This window comes from Neomonachus schauinslandi, chromosome 1 (genome assembly GCF_002201575.2).
Source record: "Neomonachus schauinslandi chromosome 1, ASM220157v2, whole genome shotgun sequence".
Classification (NCBI taxonomy): Eukaryota; Metazoa; Chordata; class Mammalia; order Carnivora; family Phocidae; genus Neomonachus; species Neomonachus schauinslandi.
Window position 1 is genome coordinate 140,341,795 of NC_058403.1, and position 24,224 is coordinate 140,366,018.

The window sequence follows — 24,224 nt, forward strand, 5'->3', positions numbered from 1 at the left end:
CCTTTTCCTCCTCCTGCATCATGCGTCTAGAATTTAGAATCTTGTCTCCTCTCAATGGTAATTTCCTATTGATTTTATTACCTAAATCTCCCCCAGATCCATTTTGTCCTTTTAATCCCAACTTCTCCTGTTAGTTTAGGCCCTCATCATTCTTTCCTGGATAATTGTGGTAGTTTACTTACTGGGCATCCTGCGTCTAACCCTGCTGCCCCCTTTTGGCCTGTCACATGCTGTCAGATTCATCTAAGACACAAAACTGATCTTCACAGTTGCTCTGTTAATATTGTCCCATTGCCTTCACGATAGATTTCGACTTCTTGGTGTGGCATACAGTGACCTTCATGATGTGGCCCTTGCCCTGTCTAGCTTCATCCCAGGCCCTTTCTCTTACGTGCATAATATAATCTGCTGTAATGGTACTTATTTACTTGCAGTTCTTAATTTGTTTTTCATCTTTGTGCCTTTTCCAGTGTACATGCAATCTGGATTTCTCTTGTCCTTCAAAGTGCAACTCCTGCACTTCTGCTTGCCATCTCTCCTTTCCCCACTTCTTTCTGAGGTCTCCATGGTGCACTGGGCCATGCCTCCGGGACAGCACTTTGTATACTTCCTTGTTGTGCAGCCTTTACTTACCTGTCCAAGAACACCATGCACTCCTTGAGGATAGGCGCTGTGCTTCTCATTGCTCTATCCTGCCATGCAAAAACAAACCACTAGGTCTTCCCCTTCGCCCTCTTAACCAGTTTGATAGCCTAATGTTTACAATAAATTTATGACCATTTCTTAAAATCTACTTCTAAAGATTGCACCTGATGAAATGTTTGAATATTATTAAAGTAAGCTTATATTGAACACTTGCAGTTTCATTTTTTTTTAAAGATTTTTATTTCCTTCTTGTAGTTATAATTCTATTAAACACTTGCAGTTTCCTTTTTTTAAAAGATTTTTTTTCCTTCTTGTAGTTATAATGATCCAGCCTTTTATGAAGAATGCAAAATGGAATACCTGAAGGAAAGGGAAGAATTCAGAAAAACTGGAATTCCTGCCAAGAAAAGGCTACAGAAACTTCCCACAAGCATGTAGGCAAATTACTCAGATACTTAGCTCTGATGCTCGTGGAAATCATTATCACCTAAAATAATAGACTCAAAGAAGTGTTTACTTTATCCTAAATTATGGAAATAATAAAGATTTCCTTTTAAATTTCAAAGTCAAGTTTATCAAATGAGATGGGAGTAGTAAATAGTGAAATGGGATATGGTCTTCCTGTTCGTCATGCATTTTTTGTAAATTTTTCAACTACAGTTCTGTAAGATACTGAGTTTTAGGGTTCTATATAGACCTTATATTACTTTCGTCCAGTGGCTAATCATAGGGACCAGAAGTAACCAAGGAAAGTAGGAATGGACAGCCGTCAAAAGTGTTAATAACAAGGCAGTATAGCAGAATAGTGATGAATCAGAATCCTTCCTGATTGTGTCACTTACTAGTTATGTAACCATGGAAATAGTTTTCAGTTATTGTGAGGATTATTGCAGGTAAGTAGAGTATGTAGGACACTGCCTCGGATGTGGTAAATGCTCTTTAATGGCTATTGTTAGTAGTAGTAAAGGATTATTTGGAAACAGATGAAGAAAGTACTTACACATGAATTAATTTTACTTACGTATTTGATGGAAAATTTCCTAAAATGAATTATTACATTCCTTGACCTGTTAATTTGGCTACTGAAAAATTTTTTTTTTTTTAAAGATTTTATTTGAGAGAGAGAGACACAGTGAGAGAGGGAACACAAGCAGGGGGAGTGGGAGAGTGAGAAGCAGGCTTCCCGCTGAGCAGGGAGCCCAATGCGGGGCTTGATCCGAGGACCCTGGGATCATGACCTGAGCCGAAGGCAGACACTTAACGACTGAACCACCCAGGCGCCCCGAAAATATTTTAATGATTTCAGGAGCTAATGTAAAAAATTGTCCGAGTACAATAATTTGGTTCCAGGTTGAGCTTTTATATCAAAACTTGCTTTCCTTTTCCTCTGTGAGCTGTTAATTCTTCACTAGAGCCATAGCAACCAGTTTCCAAGTTAAAAAAAAAAAATATATATATATATAGTTCTCATTAAAATCACAAATAGAAATTACTACATACTAGGACAAGATTTAACTTTGACCCCAATCCCATAAAATAGATGAGGGGTTTTTTTTTTGTTTTTTTTTTAAGGACTTAGTTTAAAGCAGATGGGATCCTAAGGAACCAATGTGATGTTCAAGTTCCATACTTTACTCAAGTGAACCGCTCAAAGAACTATTTTACTCTTACTTGAAACCCAAAGAAACCACATTTTCCCAGGCCACAGATCAAAAGGAAGATTACTAGAGCAGATAAAAGCAAAGCAAATATAGAAACCTAGAGACCACATACCATAGGAGTAAACAAGCCTATATTCTTCTGTTGGCCTTTTGGTATTGGTACATTTCCTAGAGCACAGGACCTTAATTTTTATTTTTAATGGTGCAAATGAAGAAAAGGCAGTTGCTTTAAAAAGCTGGTAAAATATATAATCTGTGGCTAATTTATAATTTGGATGAGAATCAGAGGAGCCACCTTCAATTTTATGTGGAAAATTCATTTATGTAGATGTCACTTTCCCCACAGGTGCTGGACAGTAGGTTATATAAATATGTTCATTCTTCTATAATGTCAGAAGCTAATAATTTATCACAGCTTTCAGGATATCCATGCCTAGCCACCACACTTGTCTACTTCTCTGACTAGTACAGCTGCCTCAGTTGTTGTCTTGCTTGCTCATTCATACCTCTGGCTGATACTAGTTCTGTTAAGAAACAGTGTACAGATTTTCTTCCCCTAAAGATTCACCTTGTTGAAGTAGCCTCTCTGGATCAGATTATAGATTTTGTATCATTTGGTCTCAGGTCTTTAAGTCTGAATTTTCCCCTACTTACTTGGTTTTCTAATTGTCTCACATAGATATGTCCCCCTGCTCTGCTTAGGAATTAGGTTCCATTTTGGCAGAATCTCCGTTTCCTTTTAGAGAAGATGCAAATTTTATTTTCACTAATGGGAGATCAAGAGGAAGTAAGTGGCTTTTTGTCCTTACCTGTGTTCTCTTTGTTCTGTTATGTAAATGTGAACTGGGTTATAAAAGTCTAAAGATTAAAGAAATTTCCAGGGAAGGCCCTTTGGAGCAAATTTCAAGCAGTATGAAGTCAACATAAAATTTTTCAGCTCATGATCTCAGGGTCCTGGGATCCAGCCCCCCATTGTTGGGCTTGGCGCTCAGTGGGAAGTCTGCTTGAGATTTTCTTTCTCCCCCAACCCCCTCAATTAAATCTTTAAAACATTTTTTTCCATCTCAAATAAATATCAACTACAGATGGGCCATTCTCTTTTCTCTTTGAATCTTACGTACAACGGAGATGATCATAAAGCACACATTTTTAAATTTGTGGCTGGGTGAAAGAGTTTTGGTTAATCTTTACCAGAGTCCTACACATCATTTATTTAGCACTTTACACTGTAAAGAACATACAACCACTGATTTCTAGCATACCTGTTTGATAGCCACCCTCTTGGTCAGATGGAACAACGTTTTTTCCACTTAAAAGAACTGGTTTAACAAGACAAATGCCTGTTAACATGTATCAAATGAACAACTAACAATTAGTACCTGACCTTGGAATATATAGGCAAGGACAGTATTTCACATTCTCTTCAATTTCAAACAAAAATAATTTATTTTAATTAAACAGTTTCTTGGCATTGTTCAAAACATTAATCAAGCCATTATCTCATACTACTTCTTTACAAAGGAAAGTTTCCAACCTTGGTTTAAAAAAAGGCAAACCAGTAAGCTACATTAGAGATTAGATAGAATATATAGCCTATGCAGCCACATGAGAAATAGTTTCTGCTGCTTTGTTATTACACAGGTAGTTGCTTCCTTTAGCTAAAGCCTGGAGTCTTGTATTTGTTTTATGCATATTGGGTTTTGTTCTATTACTTGGCAGGAGATTGTACTCCCTAGAGTCAGCTGTGTTCATTGGTCAGAATAAATTCCAGCATCTGACACCAATTCCATTAATCACAGACAAGCTTGAATAAGTGAGTAAGATAATAGAAAGACAAAAATATCTGGTGAACAGTGAACATTGTTTATGTATGTATGCTGTTCAGTTAATATAGAAGAGATCTGAGATATTCTTTTGAGTTCAAGGTATTTGAAACTGTCTATCAAAAAGGATAAAGGCCTCGTACATGAAACACTTTATCTCAGGCAAAAGATGTGTAAGCCAACTAATACATTATATTACTAATATGTTAATACTACCACCCTGCAAGAATTTAGATAGATTTCCGTGTGAAGCCATCCTTGTTATATCCTTGTTTATAAATGATAGGCCACTTAGAATCAAAAAGTCGGGACATTTCATGATTGTACTATATCAATACAGCACAGAATTTGGTTTACAGAATTATAATTCCTAATTTGGTTAATGAAAAAATCACTAGCTCAATGAGTAAAATGTTACATTTCAAAAAAACTAACAATTTATAAGTTGCTCTACATTAACAAGCAGGTATAGACTCTTTGAAGAAAATTACCTGATCCAGTTACATACTTAGATTTTCATTATGGACCACTGAAGGCACAGATTTAGACTGAAACCTTTGTGGTGCTCTTTCTACTTCTCATTGACTACTACAGAATTATAATAGTTTACACACCACATAGTTTTTCAACTATTTCATTACTTTTTTCAGTTAGGAGTTGAGGGATGTACAGGACAAAGTTGGCTTCAATGATCAGGTTATTTCAAGTATTAACACTGTGATTAAAAAAAAATTTTTTAAGTCTTAAACTTTGAAACACAATAAGCATATGGAGATGGAATAACCTGTAAGAGATAACTACTATTCAACTATAACACTCTTCATCTTTATGCAATATAAAGTCAATAGAAACATAACCTATTCATTTTGCCATTTGCTCTTGTTTGCAACTCAAAGCAACTTACAATTTTTCTAAGATATTAATGGCCTCTTATTTTTATGAATGGATATTTAGGCATTTCACATGCTTTATAAAACCATGTCTAAGAAATTTTAATTCCATTCTTTATGTGAGAGGCTGTTATTTATAATTACTATCAAAGGTAGAACTGTCTCTTTGAAACACCGTAAGTTTATTAATAAGTAGCATATGTCTGATTCTTAGCTGGAACATGGAGCTGGAGGGTCCTCTTTCATACTGGAAAATCAGCTACATAATGTGGAACAGTATGCGCAAATGTATATACCGAAGAACTCTGCAAAAGTTTAATCAAAATCTGCTTTCAGTTTGTTAAATAATTTTTGAGAGTGTCACTGAGGGAGATACAGTAACCTCATGACCAGATCATGAATCTCTTCAGAATTAATTCTTATAAAGACAGTTTTGATTATGTTGATCCAAGTAATGCAGTGGTGGCAGGTTGGGTAAAGGCAAAGTTTTATTTTTAGTTTCCCCAAATGCTGTCTCACTTGATTTAGGAGGGCTTGGGAATACCCAAGAATTATCTTCCAGAGAATTTCTGCCATAAGAGTTGTGTTCCTGAAAGTTAGTACCATCATGAAGAATGGATCGCTCATTATCTGTCCATGATTGGAGAATTGCTTTCTCTGATAAAACCTTTATATCTCCGGGTAAAGGGGAAGATGTGGTATGGCAAACAGTTTTGCCATTTGGTGAGAGGGGGGAATGTCTTTTGTATGTTGCAGTAAAATTCGCCAAGTGCAGTTTTGTGCTGTCTCTCCCAAGGTCTTCCATACATCCTACTGGGGCACAGGCTAAAAAGAAAACACAGGCTAAATGTCAGTTGTCAAGGCATTTGTGATCATAAAATATGTAACATTTCATTAATTTAGTTACATCTAGAACTGGAAATAAAATTAACATTTCTAGGGCGCCTGGGTGGCTCAGCTGGTTAAGCAGCTGCCTTCGGCTCAGGTCATGATCCTGGAGTCCCGGGATCGAGTCCCGCATCGGGCTCCCTGCTCGGCGGGGAGCCTGTTTCTCCCTCTTCCTCTACTGCTCCCCGCTTGTGCTCTCTCTGTCAAATAAATAAAATCTTTAAAAAAAAAAAAAAAAATTAACATTTCTAAATTAGTGTGATCACTGGGGCATTGTGACTTGACGACAGATGAAAAATGATCTGAGTTCTAATCCTGGATCACTATTTACTGACATTGTGACTTTACTTTAAAATCACTTAATTACTTCCAGGTGTCACTTCGCTTGTCTGCAAAATTGACATAGTAATCTCGCCCTGCCTATTTCACAGAATTATTAATGAAGATGAACTCCATAGTTTAAGAAGTTGGAAACCAATAAAGTTAAAATACAGGAAGGATCCCCTTCTTGGCTCTTAATGTGGCTAGAAAAGGTTTGTAGACTGTTTACCTGTCAGTGGAAACTAAGCTGTTCTAAAGTAATGTTAAATATAATATCCTTTGCTTATTCCAATCTTTTTTCCATAGGTGCTTTAAAAGTAAATTTTTTCGGGCACCTGGGTGGCTCAGTTGGTTAAGCGACTGCCTTCAGCTCAGGTCATGATCCTGGAGTCCCGGGATCGAGTCCCGCATCGGGCTCCCTGCTCAGCAGGGAGTCTGCTTCTCCCTCTGACCTTCCTCCTTCTCATGCTCTCTGTCTCTCATTCTCTCGCTCTCAAATAAATAAATAAAATCTTTAAAAAAAAAAAAAAAAAATTTTTTTTCAGAAATAATTACATTGTGAATTGATAAGGCCTAAATGAAGTTTTAATATATATCCGAAGGCTTTTATGGATAAAAGTTTGAATAAAACTTATAGAATAATCCTGTCTCTTAAATAAACACACATTTCTGCTATGGTTACGGTAATAGGTCAAGGAAAAGAATGTGTTTAGTACACACGTAATGGCTTAGAAAACAAACTGCTTTAAAGCTGTTATTTAGTGATAGCCAGCATAATGGTAGTATGAGCTTATGAACTTCGACTTCTCTTCCCCTTCCAATTCAACCAACTCGGACAGAATGCTAGGAATTAGAACAAAGACTTCAATCTATAATTTTGTAAGACACTGAACCACATTATAAAATAAGCTCATTCCCTTTTTTTCTTGGGAAGAGGGATAGGAATAGAGGAGACACAGAAGTAATGGTGCCCAACTTCTGGACAAGAGTGATCTGTAGGTTAGGAAAAAAGGTGATTTAGTCTTCTCTATTCCTCAAAGCACTGAGTTCTGCAGTAAGGAGTGAGCCTGCCACTGTTATAGTGTGCTAGAAAATTTATGGTCTGATACACCAAAAGACTCATCCTTCAGCTCAGAAGGGACACAAGAATGAGTCATTTTCAAATACGGAAAGAGCATTTCTCCTATATTATTCTTTGGAAATTGTATTTATTATATAAACAAAGAGCCTCACTGAAAACTCCCTACAAAATTATTCTGCGTTCCTTTTAAAAGAACATACATTTGCCTCATATGTAACCCTGCCCTTGAAAAACTCAAGGGCAAAATGAACCATAAATTAAGTTGGAGCCTGCGAGGGCACCATATTAGTTTGCCTGGTTCATAAATAACTCTCACGAAACTGAAAGGAGTTTTGACTTCAGTTTTCCTTTTTCCCTCCTAGTAAATACTCCTGAGGAGATTTATAAAATACTCTTGTGCCCTCTTTAGGCATAATACGAGGGGCATATAATTTTAAATTAGGTGGTGGTGATTATTTTTTATAAAAAGTCACATCTCATTCCTTTAAAATAAACTTAGGGCATTCAAATTTACAACTTTTCAGAAATATACCTATTATGTAATAAGAAGTGCAAATGCACTGATTTTTCTGAGGTATAAAAATAGCTTTGGCGAAGTAGCCACTACTACGTTAGCCCAAAACTCAAAAAGTTTAGTGAGCCAAGCAGTTACATATGAAAAGCAAATCAATGAAAATTTTCATTTCATTGAAAGGGATAAGGGGATAATACCTAGTCTCCATTCTAAACAATCTATCCTTTACGGAAAGAAAAGTTTACCAAATGAAAAGAACCCAATGAATTCATCAAAGTAATTTTTTTCAAAAACAATTTAAAGAGCTAGGTCTTTGATATGTTCTGTAGCACTGGAATGAAAAACAGCTTTTGGTGTCTTGGTCTCTCTCTAATATAAGAAGGAGTTGTGGTAAAAGGTCAACTAGAGCTAACTTAACACCTCAGCCTTATACACATAAGCAACACTTGGCTGAGAAAAAAAGCCACAAGGGGAGAAGAATACAGTACTGAAGAAAAAACACATCAGCAACACCTTTATGTGTGAAGTTGACCAGTATGAGAATGAAGCCAAAGCAGAGAATAGGCAGGCTGTGAACATACTATATATACTTTGGCTTATCAAAATCATCTGATGAAATTTCGATAAGAAACGATAGCCAGTTGCTCTTCAAGCTGTTTGGCTGGCATCAGTGGTTTCTAGCAAACATTAACTTGCCTTTCTTGATTGTAGTTGGGGTTTTCAGTTTTCTTAGTAGTTCAGCTTGTACTTGAGTCACCAAATGTAAATTAGACATTTCTCTCTTCAGTTCCCAGTATGCATTTTGCATATTATCACTGAAATACAGTTTTTTCAAAAAAAGTTAATGGTTATAATTTTCTTTATAGACAGAAAGGAGTGACTTTAAAATAGAAATGAGCATATCTGCATTTCTGCTCCAATTAGTTTTGAGATGATATAAATTAAAACTTCCTCATTAAATAACAAATACAATTAGGGCATTAAAACAAGTAAAAAGATCTTATTCATAATAATACTGACCTAATTTCTAGCCATTAATTGAACTATATTAAACAGAAGGGTATTACAAAAATTATTACAGTGAAGTTTCTTATTAATTATAGCCTATCATGTGCTGTGCTGTGACTATAAAAGTAAGGGGTATGGCCTTCATTTACAGATCTGATCAAAAATAAAGTGACATTTATTCATGTATAGAGTTTTAATTTGTATTTATCTCTTGATTATTTGGTTTTGACGTTGTGAATTGAAATGTATCAACTGAATATATACCCAAATCCACATTAAAATTTAGGTTTCATGCATTTCATTCTTTTATGTTTGACTGGGCTGTCTCATATTGTTGGTTCTAAACCAATGTGACATGACAGCACAAGACAAGAAGAGCCAGATGATTTCCTGGTAAGGGAAAAGAAGCGAGAGAGGATTATATGAAACAAATTATAAACTTCATAAATGCCAGTCATTTTCATAATTTGACAAGTTTAAGTTATTTTAAACCTAATTTGCAAAAGTTTCATTCTCCCATTAAACATGGATATTCATGATTTTTTTTTGGTTTTTAATTGCCAACTAAATAAACTGAAATCTTCTATATTCTTACTTTGCTATACAAGAATATGTAAAATGTTAAGTATAAAAACAACTGATCTCAGCATTCAAATGACCGTTACTGCCTCTTAAAGATACTGGCATAAATTTAATAAGTAAATCAAGTTAGAAAAGATGTCAGTTTTTATCTAGCTATACACAAAAACCTTTGAACAAACCAAGAGGTAATACTCTTGATATCTAAATCTAATATCCTATTCGAATTACAATGCAACAGACCTACTCCAAAACCATCATTCTGGAATGTAAGCTTATATACATTTTTTTGGGTCAGGATATTTCTATTCCACTCAGACTACAATTCTTTCACTAGAAGCAGAATATACTGCTTTCGGGAAAAATCCACATGTTTTAGTCTCTTGTAAATGTCATCTGTCAAACAGTAGTCTATTAAAAATCACAGGGCTTTTTGCAGGTTTTTGATAAGTGTGAAATAATTACTTCACAAAAATTAGTTAACCACCTCCACTTCACCAGCAAACATCTGAGATGTATGCTACAATGAATATTTCACATAGGAACCTGTCTTAAGTGTGAAGAGTTGTTGGTTCCTTGTTGCAATTGTGGGTATTCAGTATGCTTTCCAAAGAGTTACATTATATAGCAGTAAGGGTAAGTGCTGTATATGTGCTAATTCATGCAGACAGTCATGATATGAATAATACAGTTTAAAAATAGTGTTTATTGGCATGAGATGGTAAATCAGTACCTGACTTTGAGAAAAGAAAAGCAAATACCCAAGACTGTGTTTGGATCCTAGAATATCAAACACATTTAATCATTCAAAATAGCTAAGCATGTAAAAATAAAAACAATTATAATAGAAGTGTTAAAGCAGTGTCTAATACACATTTTCCAATTCAATTTAGTGAACACTGCTCATATACTAGGTTAAACTAAAAACTAGGTCACCAAGTTTAACATACATCTAAGTCTTTTTCTTTTGCCCTTAATGTCACCTGATTAAAAACTACAGCTTAAAAAAAAAAAAAAAAAATTACTAAGTATAAGCTCTCCCCCTTGTGGATAACAAAGTAATAACAGTCACTTTAAAGTGCTACAGTCCTCAAAGTATGTTAAAAAAAATTAATTCTATTTGAACAAAGTACTTAAACATTACTTAAGTGAGATTGGAAAAGGCAAATTGTCATCCACAAATCTTCAGCAGAGTTCCAGTTAACCTTCACTTACCTAGATATTTTTGAAATTGTACAGGCTGGCTGTGCCCCCGCCCTCCCCAACCAACCAGGAGTATGAATTTAGTTAAGTTTTGCTTTAAATGACACAGGTGCATATATATGTATAGGTGTGTGTGTGTGTATATATATGTATATATATATATGAAATTATAAAACGAGCACTGAGATGCAACACTAAAAAGCATCCCAAATGAGAACCCTACAAAATAAAATAGACGAAACAAAAAAATGATGGGTGAAATGCCTAACATAATAAATGCTCAACCATGTTCTCACACCAACTTAGCAAGCTGGGTAACCACATTTTCCGCGTGAGGAAACAGGTTCAGGAGAACTTACTCCATACTCTTTAACATGTTGCTGATCAAAGCCATCTTTTAATTATCCCCAGTCTAAGGACTGCCTGCTGCCTTTTTGGGGTAACATTTTTTTTTTTTAAAGATTTTTATTTATTTATTTATTTGAGAGAGAGAATGAGATAGAGAGCATGAGAGGAGGGAGGTTCAGAGAGAGAAGCAGACTCCCCACTGAGCAGGGAGCCCGATGCGGGACTCGATCCCGGGACTCCAGGATCATGACCTGAGCCGAAGGCAGTCGCTTAACCGACTGAGCCACCCAGGCACCCTGGGGTAACATTTTTCATATCACTATTACCATCATCTTCATCACACATTTACCAAGCACCTCCAATATGCTGGCTGCCAACAAAACCTTCTTAACCTCAAATTTCAACCCTCTAAATTTTAAATGTAACGTACCTCCTCCTTGAGATGTGAATAAGCAGATTTCATGTCCTGCTTACGAAGTCAAATTGTGTAAAAGCCCAGTTTTCTTAATTGACACTATATATTCAAGACTCTTCAATAGTGAAATGAGTATTCCTTGTCTAAGAAAAATCTAATTTTTTACTTCACCCATTTGTGTTTTTCTTTAGCTTCTGAAAATTTACTGAACTATTACATTCCCCAGAGGAACAAAAATCAAAGTATGAGATATCTTACCCAAGAGCTAAAGATTTAGAAATGTATATTTTGACAACTGTGATTCCCCACAACCAAGAGTCTTTTAGACATTTTTGATTGTGAGGCCCAGCAAGGAATCATTTTACACTGCAACCCAAAGAAAACAAGTTATGAGAAACCATATTTACCCCCTTATTATGTTAAATACAATCTGGTATGTTCTATTCTGTTTTATTCAATATTTGTATAAAATACTTATCTCAACACACAGTTTCATGACCACTAAGGGTCCCACAGCACAGTTTGAAAAACACTAACCTCATCCATATTTCCTAAAGATTTACATTTTAAGAAGTTCACAGTGTAAGTTTACTCCGTACCTAGATACGTTTAAGAACAACAACCTAAAGCTAACACCAAATTGAACACTGGCAGGAAACAGGCCAAATTTCTGATTGGGCTGTTGTTAAATGATGTTGTACACAGTAAGTACCATATAAAAGGCCTCCAGTAACTAAAGGTTCACTCTATATGAGGTACCTCATTTGCCTGGCAATATAATGGAGGAAATATGAAAAAAAAAGTTTTCCCAAAAAGGGTGCTTTACAAATAAATGAAAAATAATCCGGGACGCCTGGGTGGCTCAGTTGGTTAAGCGTCTGCCTTTGGCTCAGGTCATCCTGGGATCGAGCCCCGCATCAGGCTCCCTGCTCAGCAGGAGACTCTGCTTCTCCCCCTCCCTGTGCCCCTATCTGCTCTTTCTCTCTCTCTTGCTCACTCTCTCTCAAATAAATAAAATCTTAAAAAAAATAAATAATCCTTAAAAATATATAAACTTGTACTTAAAGGTTTTGTGGAAACACTCCTATGTACCTTTTTGCTAATGTAGTAAACTTACATCTGAGTTGTTCCACTTAAAAGTGATGACGTAACTTAAAAATACAGGACTATAAACTGGGAATAGGTATAAATGGTAAGGTGAAGGAAAAACAAGATAAAGTGCAGCTAGGAATGAGGCTAACCTAAAAATGCGTGATAAAAAGTTTACCAAGGAATAAACTATAAATTTGGTTATTAGTTTTCTAGTTACTAGCCAGAAAAGGGAAACCTAATTAGTTTTGCAATTCATATTGTTTACATAAAATAAATGCGAACCAACCTGTATAAAACCATAAATATACTTTGAGCACTAGCGAGCCATTAGGACATGCTTTAATTATACAGTTCTTTTAGCAGACAAATAACTCTCAGAGTGGAGAACTTAAGGCAAATCTTTCTAAAAATTGTTTCTCTCAGCTAATACTCTGAGTTAATACTAAGCTTTAGAGAATTCAAAACTGCACTTTGAAGCCAAAATTACATAGACTTGGGCAGCCTCAAAAACTAGACTCATCTCCTTGTACCTTTATCCTCTTAAATCCTGGTGTAGAGATCCCTCACTATCTTGTTAGTTATATGATGTCTTTAAAGACATCTGGGGGGAGAGGCAGCTTTTTGAGTTATTCTCAGTAGATGTAAACCAAATTATGTAAAATTTCCCATGAATGGAAGCAGAAGTCTCATTCTGTATCACGTATCCCTAATACACAATATACATAGCCCTTTCATTTGACGTACTCTGATTCTAACATATTTCTCTGTTCCCTGCTTCTATCCAAAAATGGTTTGAAGAGGCTTATAAAACTGATAAATACAACAAAATGAGGGGAAAAAACCTGGGTTGACAGGAGAAAAGATAATTTTGATAAAGAAGAAAACTTTCAGAAATATGGGGTGTCTGGGTGGCTAGGTTGGTTATGTATCCAACTCGGTTTCGGCTCAGGTCATGATCTCATGGTGGTGAGACAGAGGCCCTGTGTCGGGATCCATGCTCAGTGGGAAGTCTGCTTCCCCTCTCCCTCTGCCCCTCCCCTGCTCACACACACGCCTTTCTCTCTAAGATAAATAAATATATCTTAAACACAACTTTCAGAAATAATTTACATGGACACTGACCTAGACACACTGTTTAAAAAGGAAAAACTTCCTTGCTGGTAAAGTTAGATGCAACTTGAAGGCATAACAGAAGAACTGTTCAAATGGCACAGTTTAATAGTTGCAAGAGAGATGTGTTATGACCCACAAGGCCTAAATATGCTGGTCCCTTATAGAAAAAGTTTGCTACTCCCTGGATCTAGAAGATTGGCTGCAATCTTCAAATTGTTTGCCCTAGTTGCTCATTTCTCTCAATTAGGTTTTTTGCTAGGAATAGGAAGGAGCCATTTCACATTATTTACTTTAGACTAGTAAACTTTAGAAGCCAAATGATCCAACAATGAAGTCAACTCACTATTTTTCATTGGATGAAAGAATCCATATACAGAAGGGATGTAAAATAAGATAATTTGAAATAGTACATGTTACTTAAATAAAAATGACATCTATTTAAGAGAAAAAGGGTTAAAGTAATATACATGAACTCTTATAGTTACTTTTGTTTTTACCCTAGGAGGACAGTTCTCTTAAAATTCATGTTATACCAAAGACTAAGGTGGTCCAAGTTTACCCTTAGGACAAGGTGGTACTACTGTATATGGAAATGTATAATTCTTCATGCAAAATCAGGATTACAGAATACTTTCTACACAGCTAGCTCCCTAAAGCCCTATCTAAAATATTGAGGCCTCACAATATATACCATTCTACTAAAGTTCAAGCCAACTGTTGAAGAGCAGTTAAATGTTTTTTATAAATCCACTGTGGTCAGAGATTACATGCAGTACCCAAATAGTACCCATTTGCTTTTAAGGTTAAATCATAACAGAAATCTAAGTAAGCTATACAAAGTGGCCTACAGAAGAATATGCTATTTCTGAATGTTGAAGAATGTTCATACCTTGAAATGCTCAGTCTTTGGAGATCACTGCTCTTCAGATTGTCTTCCTGAGATGGATCCTGTTATTTAAAAAAAAAAAAATTTAAAGTTGTAATTGTTAAGAAGTATAAATCTGTTTCCCAACTAGTGCCCTATGATGTGGAAATTTCACATATACAGGGGCCCATGGTTACAAAATATTGGGAAACACTGTTCAACTTAAATAGGTTCCTACACTTTAGGACTTCTCACAACCTTTGGTACATATAACAGCACACTGTGAATCACTAAATGGGCTTATTAGGTACCTGAGACCTCTATACCAACTCCATTTTAAAGATCCAGTGTTTTCTAAATTTTGTTGGCCCTAGTGTCTTTTTTTCCAAAGGATCAACTTTTCTGAATATAAATGACTGGATACTGGGGGAAAGTTTAAAAGGGCCATAAGTGGAACTGACTCTCATTATCTCATTGATCTCATTAATACCAAACAGTAATCTACTGAGTAAACCGCCCCCCAGAAAAAAACCCACCTCATTATTATATCCATGTAGGGATGCTATTTCACACTTTAAAAGATGTTATAAAATGCTTCACAGAAAATACCACCTCAAAAATATTTGTAAATATGGCTATAGTAGATAAAAGATAAATAAAGTGAACATAATTTTTTCTCCCTGACTTGCTCTCTGATTCCGACATCCAAGGGGACTCTGATCAGCAATATCTTTGAACAAAATTTAAAAGTATACATCTCACAGCATCAAGATTTCAACTTGGAACCTCTGATAAGTTTATTTTAAGCATTCCACTCTTCCTTTTCCTGGTTCATTTCTTTATCTTAGTTGTGAGCATTTTTAAATTTTAAATCCCTCCCTCACCCTGTCAAAGAAGTTCCTATGAAGGTTGAGAATGAAGTCTTAAATTTTATTATTTATTTATTTAAAGATTTTATTTAGGGCGCCTGGGTGGCTCAGTTGGTTAAGCGACTGCCTTCAGCTCAGGTCATGATCCTGGAGTCCCGGGATCGAGTCCCACATCGGGCTCCCTGCTCGGCGGGGAGTCTGCTTCTCCCTCTGACCCTCCTCCCTCTCATGCTGTCTCTCATTCTGTCTCAAATAAATAAATAAAATCTTAAGAAAAAAAAAATAAATAAAGATTTTATTTATTTGACAGAGACAGCGAGAGCAGGAACATAAGCAGGGGGAGCGGGAGAGGGAGAAGTAGGCTTCCCACTGAGCAGGGATCCCGATGCGGGGCTCGATCCCAGGACCCTGGGATCACGACCCGAGCCAAAGGCAGATGCTTAACAACTGAGCCACCCAGGCACCCCTTAAATTTTTTTAAAACAATTCCTCTTTTATTAAACTCTTGTTTCTTAGTCTTTCAGATGCCATTTCAGCAGTAAATGAAAAATTTCTAAAGTTTCTTCTACCTTCAAATGTCTCTATGATTTATGATAGATGAATTAAACTAAAAGCAAATCCCCTAGCACCATCTAGTGGGAAAGAGTAACTAATAAGAACTGAACTGTAACACACACACCCTCTTAACAGTACTGCTTTTCTGGATTACCTTAAGTTTTTTTGACACACACTGACTTACTGAATACACTATATACTAGGCATTGTGCTAAATGTGTTACATGTTATCTAACCTTTATGGAAAAAACAGATATTTAAAAGTCTACTTTAAAGAAAACAAGTTCAGAAGAAGTAAATGATATTCCTAATGTTACATAGTTAATAAGCAACACCATAATTATAAGCCAAATTTTTTACAATTCCATGGTACTGCTACCTACTCTATAAGGAAATATCCATTATGTAAAAAGCTATCATTTTCCTTTCAAGGAAAATCTACTTACTGACAATTATAATTCAGAGCTTCCAGGTACAGATCTTTCTTGCAATCACATCTTTAAAAAAAAAAAAAAAAGCCTCTAGGAGTACCCGGGTGGCTCAGTCAGTTAAGCATCTGCCTTTAGCTCAGGACATGATCAGGGCCTAGGACTGAGTACCACGTTGGGCTCTCTGTTCAGCAGGTAGTCTGCTTCTCCCTCTGCCCTTCCCCCTGTCTCGTGTTCTCTCTCAATTACATAAAATCTTTAGAGGTCTTTTTTTTTTTTAAAGAAGATGGCAGAGGAGAAGGATCCTATGCTCACCTCGTTCCACAGATCCAACCAGATAACATCTACATCAGTGTCAATAACCCAGAGAACTGGCAGAAGAGACGCTCCACAGCAAAAAGTAAAGAGGAGACCATACTGAAGAGGCAGGAATAGCAGGCAGCAGCTAAACACACCCACCCAAAGGACTGTCTGCAGAAGAAGGGACACCACTGGCACAGAGAAGGAAGAAAAACAGACCCTCACACTATGCACACCCCAGGTATGGGGAACACATACAGGGAAAACGAATCCCTGTAACATTTGGCTTTGAAAACCCAGAGGGGCCTAATTACCCCACAAGAAGAAGAGAAAGAAAGGAGGCAGAAAAGCTGAAGAAGAGCTGAAAACTTCCCAAATCTGGGGGAAGAAACAGAAATCCAGATACAGTAGGCACAGAAAGCCCCCCATCCCAAGAGGTCCACAGCAAGACACATAGTAACTAAAACGGCAAAAAGTAGTGACAAAGATAAATTTTAAAAGCAGTAAGAGAAAACATATACAAGAAATACCCAGGATTATAAGAGAATATTATGAAAAATAATATGCCAACAAACTAGGAAACCTAGAAGAAATGGAGAAATTCCTACAAATATATAATCTCCCAAAAGAGAATCAGGAAGAAATAGAAAATTTGAACAGACCAACTACCAGCAATGAAATTGAATAATTAATCAAAAAATTACCAACAAACAGAAGTCCAGGACCAGATGGCTTCACAGGCAAATTATACCAAACATTTAAAGAAGAATTAATACCTATTCCTCTCAAACTATTCCAAAAATTCGAAGAGAAAGGAAAGCTTCCAAATTCATTATATGAGGCCAGCATTACCCTGATACCAAAACCAGATAAAGATACTACATAAAAAGGGAACTATAGGCCAATATCGCTGATGAACATAGCTGCAAAAATCCTCAACAAAATACCAGCAAACCAAATCCAACAATACATTAAAAAAAATATCATTCACTGTGATCAAGCAGAATTTATTCCTGGGAAGCAAGGGTGGTTCCATATTCCCAAATCAATCAACGTGATACATCACATGAACAGGAGAAAGGATAAAAACCATATGATCATTACAATAGATGCAGAAAAAGCATTTGACAAAATTCAATATCTGTTCATGTTAAAAACCCTCAACAAAGTAAGTATAGAAGATACCTGCCACAACATTATAAAGGCCTTTTATGAAAAACTCATAGCTAACATAATACTCAAGAGGAAAAAATGGAGAGCTTTCCCCCTAAGGTCAGGAACAAGACAAGGATGTCCACTCTCACCACTTTTATTCAACACGGTACTGGAAATGGCAGCCACAGCAATCAGACAAGAAAAAGAAAAGGCATTCAAATTGGTAAGGAAGAAGCAAAACTCATCACTACTTGCAGATGACAGAATACTATATGTAGAAAACCTGAAAAGACTCCACCAAAAATCTACTAAAACCGATAAATGAATTCAGTAAGGTTGCAGGACACAAAATCAATATACAGAAATCTGTTGCATTTCTATACACTAATAATGAAGTAGCAGGAAGAAATTAGGGAAACAATCCCATTTACAACTACATCAAAAATAATAAAATACCTAGGAATAAACTTAACCATGTAAGTGAAATACCTGTACTCTGAAAACTATGAAACACTGATGAAAAAAACTGAAGATGACACAAACAAATGGAAAGATACTCCATGCTCACGGATTGGTAGAACAAACTGTTAAAATGTTCATTCTACCCAAAGCCATTTACAGATTTAATGCAATCCCTATCAAAATACCAAGAGTACTTTTCACAGAACTAGACACATTATACTAAAATTTGTATGGAACCACAAAAGACCCTGAATACCCAAAGCAATCTTGAGAAAGAACAACAAAGCTGGAGATAGCACAATCCCAGATTTCAAGATATACTACAAAGCTGTAGTGATCAAAACAGTATGGTACTGCCACAAAAACAGACAGAATAGAGAACTGAGAAATAAACCCATGCCTATATGGTCAATTAATCTATGAAAAAAGAGGCAAGAATATGCAATGGGGAAAAGACAATCTCTTCAACAAATGGTTTTGGGAAAATTAGACAGCTATATGCAAAAGAATGAAACTGCACCACTTTCTTACACCATACACAAAAATAAACTCAAAATGGATTAAAGACCTAAATGTGAGACCTGAAACCATAAAACTAGAAGACAACATAGGCAGTAATCTCTTTGTCATTGGCCTTAGCAACATTGTTTTAGATATGTCTCCTTGGGAAAGGGAAACAAAAGCAAAAATAAACTTCTGGGGCTACACCAAAATAAAAAGCTTCTGCACAGCAAAGGAAATAATCAAAACTAAAAGACAACCTACTGAATGGGAGAAGATACTGACAAATGACATATCTGATAAAGGGTTAGAATTCAAAACATATAAAGAACTTACACAAGTCAACACCTAAAAAACAATCTAATTAAAAATGGGCAGAGGACTGACTTTCGGGTATTAAAGAGGGCATGTACTGAATGGAGCACTGGGTGTTATATGCAAACAATGAATCATGGAACACTACATCGAAAACTAACGATGTGATGTATGGTGATATAACATAATTAAAAAAAAAAAATGGGCAGAGGACCTAAATAGGCATCTGTTCAAAGAAGATATACAGACAGCCAACAGACACGTGAAAAGATGCTCAACATTAACTCATCATCGGGAAAATGCAAATCAAAACTACAATGAGATATCACCTGACACCTATCAGAATGGCTAAAATCAAAAAACGTAAGAGACAAGTATTGACGAGGATGAGGAAAAAAAGGAACCCACATGCATGTCGGTGAGAATGCAAACTGGTGTAATCCACTTTATAGTCTGGAAGTTCCTCAAAAAGTTAAAAACAGAATTACCATGAGTGTGTATACACACACACACACACACACAAAGGGGACTATTACTCAGCCATAAAAAGAATGGAATCCTGCAATTTGCAACAACATGGATGAATCTAGAGTATAATGCAAATAAGCAAAGTAAGCCAGTCAGAGAAAGACCAATACCGTGATTTCACTCACATGCAGAATTTAAAAAACAAATGAACAAAGAAAAAGAAAAACCAAAAAACAGACTCTTAACTATAAAGAATGACTAGATGGTTACCAAAGGGGAGGTGGGGGGGATGGGTAAAATATGTGAAGGAGATTAAGAGTACACTTATCATGATGAGCAGTTAATATAGAATTGTTCCCATCCAAGTACTAACCAGGCCTGACCTGCTGAATCACTATAGTGTACACCTGAAACTAATATAACACTTGTACATGTTAGACTGGAATTAAAATATTTTTAAAAATTAAAATTAGGAAAAACGTACATAAATAAACAAGCAAAGGGGCGCCTGGGTGGCTCAGTTGGTTGAGCGACTGCCTTCGGCTCAGGTCATGATCCTGGAGTCCCTGGATCGAGTCCCGCATCGGGCTCCCTGCTCGGCGAGGAGCCTGCTTCTCCCTCTAACCCTCCCCCCTCTCATGTACTCTCTCTCTCTCTCTTTCTCGCTCTCTCAAATAAATAAATCTTAAAAAAAAAAAATAAACAAGCAAGTACACCAGCCAGCCAGCCAGCTAGCCAGCTTCTCAGGGGCTGTGGCACCTAAGCTTATGGGATAGGATGCTGGAAGCCTTTGAAGGAACTGTATGTAACTGCAGAAATTAACTTCAGATGTTAAGTGGGAAAAAAAGTATTTTGCCCTAACAGGAACTGACAGTTATCTCTACAGTGTTTCCCCTTTACCAGGTCTGGGGGCTTGAAAACAAGTTCTCATTGTCCAGTTCAGAGGAATTAATTTGGCTAAGGCCAAGGTGGAATGCTATATTATTCTTAATGCGTGGCTGTCATGCAGGATGTCAGGACAGTTGGGATTCAGGAGCGAGTGTCCTGGCTGGCAATCAGGGAATACGGGAAGTAGTGTCTTTTTAGGTATTGGCATCCCAAAAGAAACCTGGGGTAGGTGACACAGCTCCTCAATGGGGTTAGAATGCTGTGATGGGCAAAACGGTTGAGTAGTAATTATCTAACTGGTTAACTTATTTAAAATACATGAATGTATATAATGGCTCTTTGACTCTAGACTACTAAACTTTTCTTACAACAACTATTTTAAACTTTGCAGTTGGTACATTGCTCTCACAACTCCTCTTTTTCTCTACCATTTCTTCTTTTTCTCTTCAGCACTGTCATGACATCTAAAAACTTGTATTCAACTTTGTTAGAACCAATGTAAAGTATTAGTGAACAGACTTGGTGAGGACCTGAAAGGCAACTTGTGTTTTAGTGGATGACTTCAGGCTAACCATACTTCAGCAGCTCAGCACAGTTGTTTTTACTTTTCCCCCCCCAATTCTTAAAATCTGAGCTATTTGCTGAAAATTGAAGTTGCCCAAAAGTATTGAGACCTTTGAAAATTAGTAGACTCTGTCAAGTTTTTTCTTTTCAAGAGTTCTAAAAACTAAGTTGTCTCTTGTGGTGTCTATATTAATCAAATTATTAAATTAAAATGATAAACTTAAAAACTTTACAGAAAAAAATGATTTAAGGAAACTGAAGGAAAAGGAATTTAAAAGGAATAGCTTTAATAAATTAATAAATGAACTAGTAAGCTTTTTTAAAATGAGCTTTTTAAAACAAAATTATATAATTCTGAGATTATGCTAGAAGTATACAGTATATCAAATTTTAGACAAAATGATTAAAAGGGAAGATAAAGGTAAATTTTTCAGAGAATGTAACTCTCTAGGTAGTTATATGTTAACTCTATGATTTAATCTTTAGTTATAAATCCTAGCAATAGCATACACAGAATACTGAATTTCTCAATTTAATAATTCTGTAGTACCGTTTGTTTGGCTTTTTGTAGCTGTATTTTGAGGTCACTACATTCTTTCCTCATCAGTTCCAGCTCTTGTTCCAAACCATGGATCTTCAGGTCACAGCTCAACTTTTCCACCTCCCAGTTTGATGAAGGTGGATTTAAATTCCTCATCACTAAAAAAAGGATGGACATTAACTATTATTTCTGCCTTCTACATCTGTTGTAATTCCATAAAGGTTATACTAGTAAAATGTAGATAATACAAAAACTAATACAAAAGATGCACAACTAACAGTTTTTTAAAAACAGTAATTACTTTCAAAGATCTATGCTAATGAGAATAAGAAACCTACCAATCTTGTTTCAGAATGTATTAATCACGACTACCTCTGATCTTTTGTTTAGGTTAAAGTACAAGTTTGTCATTCTGGAACTTTAAAATATATAACACTAATCAAACACATGCTAAAACTTTTGACAAGTCAATAATATATGTCAAGGTTAAGACAGTGATAATTAAATGAAGTGAGGAAACTGAAGCTCATGTCTCTACTCCATCTAGTCCCCTCAGAGTATGAAGTATGATCATCAGGCCTAGAACATGATGTCAAAACAATTTATTCATAAACATCTACTGTAGAAACTCCATACAACTGGATACTGAATTACCTTTGACTTAGTTCTTTAGTCTATCTAGAAAAAGCCCCAACCAGCTACTGTAAGAGAGCTCATCTCAAACTCCTATCAAAAGGTCTCTCTCAGAGACCTACTCTTCAGCTTGTCTCATCAGAATGTTCATGGGAACAGGCCAATAACCATATGCTCCAGAACTAATTATTCACTCCAGCATCTCATCTGCACATTTTAACAATCTTCAGAAATTTAAAAAAAAAAAAAAAAAGTAATTTTAACTACTCCATGACAGTATGTCTAAATAGCGGGCAAAAGTTCAGTAGAAAGGAAAAGCTAGGACATACCAGCAGGCAAGACGTTTTGACAAGGATGGAGTTCTACTCCTTTCTTCATCTACTTCATCACAAACTAGCCCTGAATAAAAACCATCAAATTTTCTCTAGGAAAAGTGCAACTTATATCTAAGGAAAAGTTAAAGCAGTTGATATTTTGGTGAAAGCAGATCAGAGAAATTAATGTAAGCCTAAAATTATAAAATAAGTTAAGGCCTTAGCATACAGATACAGAAAACTGATAATGGATATAACACATAAATGGAAAATTATATTGATTCCATTATAATATTTGTAACAAGTAAGTGGCATACCCTGCTGAGTTTCCACCTCTGTCCTTAGCTGGAGGAGTTCTACTTCTTTAGATTGTAGCTGTTCATTCAATACTTTCAAAGATTCAGAGTTGTCTTTATTCTAGTTAAGTAGGGAAAATGCCAAATTACATTCAATAAAATCTATAGGTTGATATATATTAATTTTCAGGTAGATGAAAAAAAAACAGATTTAGGCCTTTAAAAAGCAAGGTGGGAAAATGAACCCAGTTTTTCACTAATCTCTTTTTTTCTTTTTCAAACTTAGGACATATTATTCACTGGCTTTTTTTCTTTTAAAAACACATTGACAAATTCTACCATGTCATGATTTTTCAAAATAAGTTAGTGGTATTAGATATACTTAATTCCTAAACATCACTACATACTATATATTTATTTTGTACAGAAATAAGTTATAAATATCACCATTAAAAATTCATATTTTTGCCTTAAGGATGTATATTTTTAATTTTTTATTTAATAAATGTAAGTATTTCTCTTATTTCTAAGTTTAAACTTCCTGAAGAAGAAAACTCATTTGCAATACATAGAGATTGTTTTCAAACCAACTTACCATTTTATCCAATTTGCTTTTCAAATTATCTCTATCAATGCAAACCTCTCGATATGCATGATAGGCTTTATTTACTTGTTCTCGTCCCACAGAACTTGTTTCTTCATCTAATCGAGCTCCTATAAGCTAATGGTATAAAATTAGAAGGAAAAGCTTAAAGAAAGTATTCTACAAAACAAACAAAACAAAAAAGAAGCCAGTCTTCTGATGGCTCCACACCTTACTTTTCTTTGTAATGCAGGGATAAAGCCTGGAGTATAATTAGGTAAACATTTCACTTCCAACAAGTAAGCCTTCCTGATTAAGAAAGCAAAAAAGTACAGGTAAATATTTTTAAAGTCTTCTATTTTATGCTTTTAATCAGTATTTTTTGTTATAACATATTAATTCATCATACTAAAACAGTACATCATTCTTTTATAATACTTAGGTGTTTTCCAAGCCAGTAGTATTTCATTTCCACCATTAGAAAAAATGACAAGTTAAGGTATACTTGACTTTTTAAAGAATAAATGTGGTAGTTCATTAAATACTATATTATTCCAGAATAGAAATTATAGGCTTGTTGGCACAAAGTACAGAAATATTGCCAATGTTAGCTACACCAAATCACATTTTTCTACTTAATTTTAAAATGAGCATAACTACAAGCTCCAAAATGTTACCTTTTCTCTCTATCCAATTGTATCACAAATTTATTTGATTACCATTAAAGACAATGTATATGAATATAAAGAAATTATGATTTTTACAACGGACTTCCTTCCTCTATTTCTCCTAGATGAATCAAACTCTAACCAAGCCCCATCCTTAAGTTTTTAATAACAAGATAATTCATTTCCTTGGCAGCTAAGAATCCATTTCCTTCCCTTTTGAGGAAGCTGCTGTTTATAA

General features: G+C 35.5%; 2 protein-coding genes across 2 annotated transcripts in view; one reads left to right on the forward strand and one right to left on the reverse strand.

The window, feature by feature from the left end:
* The window catches only part of CMC1 (C-X9-C motif containing 1), an 87,100-nt gene extending 85,896 nt beyond the window's left edge, over positions 1 to 1,204 (forward strand). The window contains exon 4 of the mRNA XM_021678830.1: positions 963 to 1,204. Within this exon, the coding sequence (XP_021534505.1) occupies positions 963 to 1,083 (121 nt within the window). The 3' untranslated portion in view covers positions 1,084 to 1,204. The remainder of the gene's footprint in view (positions 1 to 962) is intronic.
* A 2,184-nt stretch (positions 1,205 to 3,388) lies between these two features.
* AZI2 (5-azacytidine induced 2) overlaps positions 3,389 to 24,224 on the reverse strand; it is a 42,017-nt gene continuing 21,181 nt past the window's right edge. The window contains exons 3-8 of the mRNA XM_021678720.2: positions 23,331 to 23,456; positions 22,757 to 22,856; positions 21,502 to 21,650; positions 14,471 to 14,529; positions 8,520 to 8,638; positions 3,389 to 5,844 (exon numbers count right to left, since the gene is read on the reverse strand). Coding sequence (XP_021534395.2) covers positions 5,432 to 5,844; positions 8,520 to 8,638; positions 14,471 to 14,529; positions 21,502 to 21,650; positions 22,757 to 22,856; positions 23,331 to 23,456 — 966 coding nt within the window. The 3' untranslated portion in view covers positions 3,389 to 5,431. The remainder of the gene's footprint in view (positions 5,845 to 8,519; positions 8,639 to 14,470; positions 14,530 to 21,501; positions 21,651 to 22,756; positions 22,857 to 23,330; positions 23,457 to 24,224) is intronic.